Here is a 10,359-nt window from a genome sequence, read left to right on the forward strand (position 1 = left end):
AATTTTCTCCCAAGTCACACATTGCACCAAGCAATAGCTGGTTTTTGATTCCTCACATTCTGAAAACCATACAGACTGTTTTGAAGTCGAATATATAAAAATATAAAATTAACAATTTCAGTGTCCTGAGATACAAAATAATGCTAAGAAAATAGGTTTATAGATAATTCTAGAAATAATGACAAATAAGTGAAAAATAAAAAGCCTGGAAAGATATTTTCACTTTTTTTTCAGGAACTACTGGATGGATGGAGTGGTTCCACATATAAGAATTTATTCAACCTGATAGATACAGTTCAAAATACTAAAATGGGATTTCTACAATAAACTGAACAAAGCAAAGGATTTGTCTGAAAAAAGTTTATTTGAAAAACACTCAACAACTATTAGAAATTATTTTTCCCCTCTACATTAACCTATTTACATATACTATACATATATATATATATACCTATATGCACACGCACAAACAGAATTTTAATTTGAATTGTGCATTACTATAACAGATCCATGAAGCTATGTATCATACAACAACCTGGTTAAAGGTTTTGCATTTCTTGGATATAAGAGTCTTCTTTTTGTCTGCAATTGTGTAAAAATTAAACATGTATCAGACACATTATCTCAATGCATTGCTAGTAATTTCCTGTAGACACTGTTATTCACATTAGTAGTCAACGTAGCCCTTCTACTACTAGTGGTAGACATCAACTGGCCACTGCTGTTACTACTGTTAGGATCAAAAGTCTTTTTACAATTGAAGAGACTGAAAAATTGTCTCTGATACTGAGAAGAAGCATAGTAGTAAATAAAGGGGTCAATGCAGCAGCTAATGCTGCTGATAGAGACACAGAGTAAATAGGCAAAGTAGAGATACTCTAAGCTGTTGTCATATGAAAAATGGATATAATGAATTAAGAGGAGAACATTTGTTGGTCCAAAGCAAATAACGAAAACAGAAAAGACAGCCACGCACAAGAGCAAGGCACGTGTCTTCTTGTTTTGCTTTGCAACAATGGTAGAAGAACTAAGACAGCGAATGATGCACACATAACAAACAGTAGAAATTATGAATGGCACTATGAAAAACACAGAAGAGAAGACAGAGAAGAAGTGAAGGTAATAGCCGTGAAGTTCAGATTCTCTTAGCACATCGTGGCAAGTAGTTATATTTAACTTCGGTATTTCCATTGTTTGCTCTCTTAGGAGAAAAGGTATAACCCCGGTTATCGCTACAAGCCATATGATGAAACAAACCAGTGAGGCACGAGTTAGCGTACGCCACCCCAGGGACTGCATGGGGTACACCACTGCTAAGAAGCGATCAAAGCTTATACTCGTCATAAGCATTATTGAGCAGTACATGTTGCAAAAGAAGGCAGCAGTGATGAAACGGCACATCTGAGGCCCAAAAACCCAGTCATTTCCAGAAAAGTGATAAACAATCTTAAATGGAAGCACACTAACAAACAGAACATCTGCAAGGGCCAAATTCAGCATGTATATTACAGCTGGCTTTTCAATTTTCATCTTTTTCAGAAACACAAGTATCGCTGTAATGTTCAGAGGAAGACTCAGCACAAGCACTACGGTGTAAACTGAAGGAACAAAACGTGTCAGCCACGGACTAGTGAGGTATTTTGCTGTTTGAACTGACATCATTCGCTGCTCAGGTAGGAATGATCCAGTCTGATTGGTGGCTCCTGGTCCAACTTCCAAGTCATTTTCAGTATCACCATCAACAGGTATAAGATCATCCCGCTCACTGGGAGAAAAAAACATGGAAAAACTTCTGATGCCTGGTATGCTGCTGTTATTTGGAAAGCCTGAAAAGTAAGAAAGTATTAAGATTAATAAGCCAATATTTAGATGGTATGGAGAAGTGAAAACATCTTTCAAGAAGGAAAACTAAGATTACTTTAGGTAAACAAAGTAATAAGGTTAATTTCTGATTCAAAGCACAGGTTGCCCACAGATCAGCCATTTTATTTTAGCTCCTCCTGCTACAAATTTGGGTAAGATGTCCTCCTTTGTCTCCTATCTCTTAGCTTGAAAGCTTTTATTAGTAGTGATTCTAGCTATACATAAGGATCCAATCTAATCTATGCTCCCTTTAGGCAACTTTAACACAAACACAACAGGAAATTTGCCACCCTTGAACTGTCTAGGCCAGACCCTTCACACATTTTGTAAGAAATGAGATGCTGGCATAAATACTAGTACTCATACACAAAATTCCCACTAGAAGTACTCATAGCCAAAATCACAAAAAGTAAAAGTGCAATTAGAACATCATGGTTTTGAAATATTTCTGTGTGCTCTGGAGACATCTTACTTAACCCTAAGGCTCCCATCAAGAGAGATGGCAGAAGTCTGCATGCAGTTTTCAAGGTAGATGTGGATCAAACTTTTGCTTGTAACAGAGAGGTAGCCACAGATGTTTGTATGGAGAAATATTTTTAAGACTGTCATTTTCAGTTTTGCCTTAATCTGCTTTGGCATAGGATAATTCAAGTGTGCTGTGGGTAGACAGAAGTGAGAAAGTTACAACAACTCAAATAATTGGTCACCTCTTTGGCTGTGCAATTGGTCCTTTGTTGGATCCTAGACAATTAAAATAAAAATGAGGGTGTCTTAGCTCAGATCTGTGAGCTGAAAGTACATGGGAATTATTCACCTGTGTAAGGTGCTGCTTGCTGGAAGCAATTATTTGTTCTATAGTAACTGAAACCAATTTTTTTAACCAAAGCCTCTGAAGGAAGCAGACGGCAAAGAGAGGAGTGGCTGCAGCTTTAAGCAGCCAGTTACCTCCCTTTGTGCACAGGCAGTGAGAGAAGGGCCCTACCCAGCATGGATTTTTGTGAAATTCAGACTTGAATATGGGAGGAGATTAGAGGACTGGTAAGGCAATTTGGTGATTTTTTTTTAAAGCTGCTGTGCTTTATGTACCATGCTGTGCCACAGCAGCATTCTAGGGGCAGAGAGACAAAACAAGGGAAGTGTTTGAGAGAATAGTTTTCATATGCAAAGTGACTAGACTGCAACCTCTGCCGGTCAGAAAACAAAAGATGCTGGATGAGAATCTCAGCCTGGGAGCTTGTTACACAGACTGTAGTAGGAATGATTTAGTTTGAAGCAGAAATTACAGAAGCACACACAGAGATTCAGTGTTTGCACAGAAGGCACTAAACGCATTTATACAAGGGTCTACTCTGTTTTTTTAAAGAGAACATGAACACCAGGCAGAACTATAGAGCCTTAATCTTTAACACTTCTTTAGAAGTTTAGTCCAAGCAGTTGGATGGCTCAAAGAGTCAGCTCCTAGCTTGGTGGTTAAGTTGCAGCACAAGTCCTCTTGTACAACACCTCTAACTTCAGCCTGTGGCTGACATCAGAGTTAGGAGATTTTCTGTATTTAATGATCATTGCAATAGAAGTGTCACAAATGACACCACTGGTCTTCATCTCTTTTGGGAGGATTATAACTATACTTGAGTGAAAAGAATCCCCGTGATTTCTTATGCCCAGAAGCTTGTCTCCATGGTAAAGACAACAGTAAAAGTGAAGAAAAAATCTGTTAACTGTACTTATTGTATCTCCAACACAAAAGTTTTATGAATTCAAGACTTTGAATGCTAAGAATATGTATTTCTAAACCAGAAAATAATTGAAAGAGAAGACAGTGATGATTTTAGTCCCCCAAAGGTCTACATGTTCTTTTTGCTTTCTCCATCACTGAAGAACAGTGTGGAGAACCAAACAAAGAGGTGACATGGTTTCATGTGAGGAAGGTATGTTTTTGGGAACACAGATATAAACAGACTTGAAGAGAGGGAAGGTAAAGCCTGGCATTAGGTACTTGTGTTGCCAAGATTATCACTGCATGACATGGTAACTGAGGCACCAGCACCTCTCTCATCCCAGTGTCCCTGAACTTTGAAGGACCTGAGCTGTGCTACAGTTTCACGCTTTAGAGAACTAGCAATCCAACTCAGTAAGAGCCACTGACCCTTAATGACTGAGGTCAAGTCACTTAGCGTGGATGCCCTCGGTGATAACCTGACCACTTCTCATTACTAATTCCTAACTGAGAACAGTATAAAAATAGGCTACAAGAAAAATATGCTATGATTGGGTCAGGTGCCTTTTACTAACTACCAGCCTTTGTCTTAGCTATTGCTTACAATTAATTGAACACTGCTGATAATGCTAATTATATCCTGAATTCTTGGAGACATCTTATTTACATCTTTATCAGATGAAAGGATTAGAGTCACTTTTACTCCATTATAAAAATTTTCTAAAAATAGCATCCTATTACAGTAAATTGGAACAAAAAAATTTATAAGTAATTTAAGTTCAGTTAAAATTCTCTGGCATAATACTCTGGTGACAACTAGGTGTTCTTTGTGTAAGCAGAGACTTTCTAAGTTCAGAGTTGAACTCAACCTTCATTCTGTCAACATCACCTCCATGCTTGTGGTGATGCGATATTTTTATCGTATTTTTGTATGTTCTTTATACCCTAATGGTTCGTCCCTACCTTCCCCACTTCTACTCCCAGTTGGTCTGTCCCAGATCCAAGATGCTCCCCCGGTGCTCCCAAAAATGGTTATCCTCTCCCCTTGTTCTGGCACCTTCCCTATCAACCACCCAAACCCCTCCCGGAGTTCTGGACTGTTCTGTGTCTGTCACCCAAGCCCTCCCTAATTACCCTTCTATGGTCCCTGTCAATCCCCTGAGATATACCCCCCTCAGATACCTCCCCTCTTGGAAATCCCCTAAACCTGGATGCTCCATTGGGGCATGTGACCCCTTTCCCTCCACCCCTCAAGACTATTGGTCCACGTAAATGTCTATCCCTGTCCATATCTCTCCCCCAAAGACCCCTATTGGTCCCCTGTCAGGTCATCCCCGTTGTAACACCTCCCTTTATAAGTTGTTGCACAGATCTGATCGGTGCTTGTGCTCTTTGGACTCCCCTCGGGCAATAAACCTGAAACTGTATCCAAAGGCAAGCCTCCCCGCAACTTTCTATCCTCTCCCTCATCAGGGCTGCTGACAGCCGCAGCACCTGGAGCTTCAGCTCCCCTGGGCAGAGCTGAACTCCAGAGGAGCAGCTTTAAAGCCTTGAGCCTTCAGCTGCTCCCTACTCCTGCCGCACACCACAGGTGCTGGCCAGGCTGAAGATAGCGGTCACTGCGACAGCTGGCGCCCAATGTGGGGCCTCCCCGAGGGTCCGAGACCCCATGCAGAGGATTGTTTTCTACATCTGTTTGGTGCGTCAGCACCCCGGTAGGAGCAGACCCACTTTTGTCAGGTGGCGCTCCCGGGGATGGACACGGTAGTCCCTCAGCGCCGGAGGGATCATGTCCAGGGACCCTACTTGTAGTACCCTTGTCCCCTGGAGCTTGTGGTGAGTATCCCTGTTGGCCAAGGGACCCAAGTGGGGCCATAGTGATTGTGTGGAGGGGTGAGAGTGTGTACCCCTGAGTGCTCCTGGACCCTTTTACGTTCTTTTAAGTTTGTGTTTTGCTGTGGGTAGGGGTAGGTGCTGTTGCCGATACTTTTTAGTTGTGAGTGGTTGGCCCCCAAGTTTTTAAGTTTTCAGTCATGGGTGCATGTTTGTCGGCACAGCAGCAGGGAGTTTATTTCCAAGTTGTGGGTCTCCTTGAGGCGGGGGGGAAAAAGTTTGAAAAGGGAAAGTTAAAACCGTTTGTAAGGTGGCTCTTCTTCTATTACTCTAGGGTGTCCCCAGGGTATGTGACCTCGCTCCCATTTTGGAACTTGGTGGGGGCGACGCTCACACAAAAAACTAATGAGGGGGACACCCAGGTACCCAAATTTATCTCTCTTTATATTTTAATTTGAAGCACAATTATGGAGCAGTTCATAATGGAAGGAGAGCCATCTGATTTGTCCCCAGTTCTCCCTAACCCTTCTACCCCTTCCCTTAGTCCCTCTCTGGGTGGTCCCTGAGGAGCAACCCACAAAGCACAGAGTAGGCAAGACTTTAGTCTCCCTGGCTCCTCGCAAACCCCCCAGCCCCCTGGTCTTGGTTGGCAGGGCCTGCCGGCCAGGACTTCTATCCTTAAGCCCTCTACCCCAGTTCCATCTCCAAAGTCTGTTTGGTTCAGTATCCCCAGTACCGATTCCTCCACCCCTGATTCAAGTTATTCCCCTTGTCCCTCCCCGTGTTACCCTCGTTCTTCCCAACCTTCGCACCCATCTCCTTATCCTTCCCCTCGCCCATCCTGGACCCCTTTCCCGTCTCCCTATCCATTCCCTAACCCTTCAGTCTGTTCCCTCCCCAATCTACAAAATGGCCCCCGAAGGACACAAGATGGAGGGGACTGCAGGGTCAGGCCCCACCTTTTGCTTCTTTTTCCCAAAATTCCCTTCTTCCTAACTCCTCCCCTGCCTCCACTTCCCCGGAACTCCCTCTCTGCCCTTCACCACACCCCTTTTCCCAGGACCCTGAGCCCCTCCCTTGTGGGAAGTGCTCCAGGACCAATCTGCCTTTTTCGGGGCGGAAGCTGGTCCTGCCCTGGTTCTTTTCCCCTGTTCCCTCCCCCTTCTCCACTGACCCCACCTCCCTGCTTCTGACTTCCTGTTCCCACGCCCCGACATCTGGTTCCCACACTACTGGGACTGGATGCAGCAGGCCTGGGGCCCAGAACCCAGAACCGGGAGTAGTCTACCATGCCGCACCAGTTTCATTTGGTGGGGTAGGGGGAGGCCTTCGGGAATGGAGGCCCTTCTCCTACTGAAACAAAAAAGAGCTCTGCAAGGCCCAGAAAGAGTTTGGGAGGAAAAGTGAGTATTTTAAAGGGCTTCTTAAGGCCACCTTTTCCTCCAATGACCTAGTCCCTTGGGACATCAAGGACCTGTTTGCATGCCTGCTGACCCCCACTGAATACATGCTGTGGGAGCAGGCATGGAAGTGGTCCTTGCAGGCACTCCTTCTGGACCTTTGGAGAGACCGAAGTATGGCTGTTGATGCCGATGAATTGGCTCTTCCATTAGACCACCTGTGTGGTGAGGAGGACTACAAAGAGCCTAAGGAGCAGGCCCGGGTTTTACCCAAGGCTGCCCTAGAAAAAATCATGGTGGCAGCGGAAAGGCTTTCCTTTCCCTTCCCGCACCTACCCCAGAAGCCCCCAAGAGTTATTTGAATATTAGACAAGCCCCTAACGAATCATTCATTGAGTTTGCGGACAAGATAAGAGCGCAGGCGGAGAGACAAGTGGAGAACCAAGCCATGCACCCAACGATCATCCTCGGAGTAGCCAAAGAGAACACCAACGAAGCATGCAAGACAGTGATCGCCAGGTTGCTAGTCTACCCTGAGCCAACGCTCCCTGCGCTCGTGGAGGCCTGTATGAAGAAGGCCTCCACAATGGACGCCAGACCACCACCTCAGCGGCCTGTTCCACCAACAGCCATGGCGGTCCATCCACAAGCTCCAGCACAAACACCGACATCGCAGAGACTGAGAGGGGACATCGTCTGTTTTTATTGTTGGGGGTGGGGCACATTGCTAAGTTCTGCCCCAAAAGGGCAACAGATGCAGCAAGGGAAAGGGGGGGGAAGAGCACCAATGACATTGGCACCTGGGGCTGCACCAAAAAAAACCTAGGTGCACAGCCTGGTCCTGCCTCGCGTGATGATAGAAATGAGGCAGGAACTGCAGGGAGTGGGGAGAAATTAAAGACAGAAACTCTCACCGGATGTGACCTCAATATCGGATGTGACTCTTGTACAGGGTTTCCCTCCACAGCAAGGGATCCCAGCAAAACCTGGCACCCTCAACCATCGCTGTCTCTGAAGACTGCAACGGACCACCTGTGGCGATCAGATCAATGGACGGTAGTTACAGTGGAACTGCTGGAAGGAAGATTGGTGCCTTCAGGGGAACACTGTAAGTACATGGCCATTGGAGACACAAAGCACACACCTCAAGAGCTAGAAGTGTGCCTGGCCATTCTCATGAATGGCCTGGCACAACTTCTGCTGGTGGCACGATGTATTAACCCACCCTTCTACCTGGCCAAGGAGCAAGTCATTGCCCAGGCTATCCCCATACCATTGGGAGTCCCAGTAGACAGCAAGACACCAGATGTCTACTGGGCAGAAGTGGTGGGAAAAAGTAAACCAATTATATACTGTAATGTCCGGCAAGGCAATGACACTATCTGTTTGGAGGGCCTGCTGGGCACGGGGGCAGATGTCACAATCATTCCCCACGGGGAATGGCCGTCACACTGGGAATTGCAACCTGTAGCAGGAAAAATCCAGGGTATCGGAGGGACAAAATTGGCATAAATATCAAAGAGCATTGTACAAATTTAGAGACTGGACGGGAAATTGGCTACTCTATGCCCGTTCGTGACTGATTACCAGGCACCCCTATGAGGGCGGGACGCCATGTCCCAATGGGGGGTAAGACTCGAGATCCCGAAAACCCCTCGGGATTTTTAATTGTGGCCACTGCGGAGCACCCCACTCAAAAACTAGACTGGACAACTGATTTCCCTGTTTGGGTGGATCAGTGGCCGCTAGAAGGAAAGAAACTGAAGGCGCTCACCGAACTCGTCGAGGAGCAGTTGGCTCTAGGAAACATCGAGCCAACTTTCAGCCCTTGGAATTCTCCAGTTTTTGTCATCAAAAAGCCGGGGAAGGACAAGTGGCGACTCCTCCACAACCTTCGGGAAATCAACAAAGTCATTGTGGACATGGGGCCCCTTCAACCAGGGATGCCTTCCCCAGCAATGGTCCCCCAAAATTGGAATCTTGTTGTTATCGATATCAAAGATTGTTTTTTCAAAATTTCTCTGGACCCTGCCGATGCTCCACGGTTTGCCTTCACGGTTCCTATCACCAACCGAGAAGCCCCAATGAAGCGCTACCACTGGCGAGTTCTTCCCAGGGCATGAAGAACTCCCCTACCATCTGCCGGTGGTACATCGCCTCATTGCTGTCCCCGATTCGTGCCACCATGAGGGAAGCCATCATCCTGCACTATATGGATGATGTGCTAGTGTGAGCTCCCAACAACCATATACTTCAGGACACCCTTGACCAAGTCGTCAATGTTTTGACATCTGCTGGGTTCATGCTCCAGGAAAACAAAGTTCAAAAGATGCCCCCTTAGAAATATTTGGGGTTGGAGATCACTAAAGAGGACCATTGTTCCTCAAAAATTGGCCATTAAAAGTGATCCCCAAACATTGCCAGACCTCCACTCACTGTGTGGCACTTTAGGATGGATCAGGCCCTGGGTAGGGATTACCACCAAAGACCTAGTGCCCCTTTTCAATTTTTTGAAAGGGAAAGAGGAGCTGAGTTCTCCTAGGACCTTGACCTCAGAGGCAAGGGCTTCCTTGGAAAAGGTAGAGGTTAAGATGCATGAGAGGCAGGCGCATCGTTGCAAATTGGAACTGCCCTTCAAATTCATTGTAATGGGAAAGTTGCCCCACCTCAGTGGGCTCATATTCCAGTGGGACCGGGGCGAGAAAGACCCTCTCCTAATCTTCGAGTGAGTGTTTCTGAGCAACACAAGGTCCAAAACCATCACTAAGGGCCAGGAACTGATGGCCCAGTTAATTCGGAAGGCTCGAGTGAGGCTTTGGGAACTGGCTGGGTGTGACTTTTCATGCATCCACTTGCTGGTCTGTTTGGAGCAGGACAAATTGTCCTCCACCAAACTGACTGTCTTGGGGTCACTTTATGATGTGTATCCCATATCGCTGCCTATGCCCAGAAATTAATTTTTGTGCCTTTCTATGCCTCTAAACTGAGCCTGAGAGGGGGAAGGAAAAAACTGAGCAAAACTTTTTCAAAGCAGTTTGCAGCTTGTTCAAGGTCACAGAGATAATTTTGTTTCCCAGCTGTGGCAGGGGAGGGAGGAAGCACCCAGCTTGCTGCGCCCAGAACAGGTTTTTTTTGGCCAGTGGCTCAGCTGCTTTGTTCTCCAGAGAGAGACTGAGAGCTGAATTTTTCTTTCCCTGGAATTTCGGATTTTCTCCCTTTTCTACTGGACTGCTTGATTGCTTTAACATCAGAGCACATGGGGAGGACTTCCCACCGGGCACAGAGGGCCTGGCCCTGGCCCAAGCCCCAGCTCTGAGAAGACCAAAGGGAGGACTCGAACACTTTCCCAGGTTTTTCCTCCACAGTGAAAGGTTTTATTATTTAGCATTATTTTCCTTTCCCGTGTGTTTGCTAAATAAATAGTTTTATCTCCTTCACTTTCCTTCGAAGAAAATTTATTTTTTCCCAAACCTGGTGGGGGAGTGGTGGTTGTGCCTTCTCTCAAAGGATATACTTCTAGATTTGGCCAAACCGGAACACTGACCA

General features: G+C 45.9%; 1 protein-coding gene across 1 annotated transcript; it reads right to left on the minus strand.

Moving 5' to 3' along the window:
• Window positions 1-345: 345 nt before the first annotated feature.
• F2R (coagulation factor II thrombin receptor) lies at window positions 346-8,840 on the minus strand. Its single transcript, XM_032097165.1, has 2 exons — window positions 8,588-8,840; window positions 346-1,826 (listed from the first exon to the last, which is right to left on the minus strand). The coding sequence occupies exon 2, from the start codon at window positions 1,780-1,782 to the stop codon at window positions 625-627; it is 1,158 nt and encodes a 385-aa protein (XP_031953056.1). The 5' UTR covers window positions 1,783-1,826; window positions 8,588-8,840; the 3' UTR covers window positions 346-624.
• Window positions 8,841-10,359: the final 1,519 nt, after the last annotated feature.

The sequence above is a fragment of the Corvus moneduloides genome, chromosome Z (assembly GCF_009650955.1).
Source record: "Corvus moneduloides isolate bCorMon1 chromosome Z, bCorMon1.pri, whole genome shotgun sequence".
Classification (NCBI taxonomy): Eukaryota; Metazoa; Chordata; class Aves; order Passeriformes; family Corvidae; genus Corvus; species Corvus moneduloides.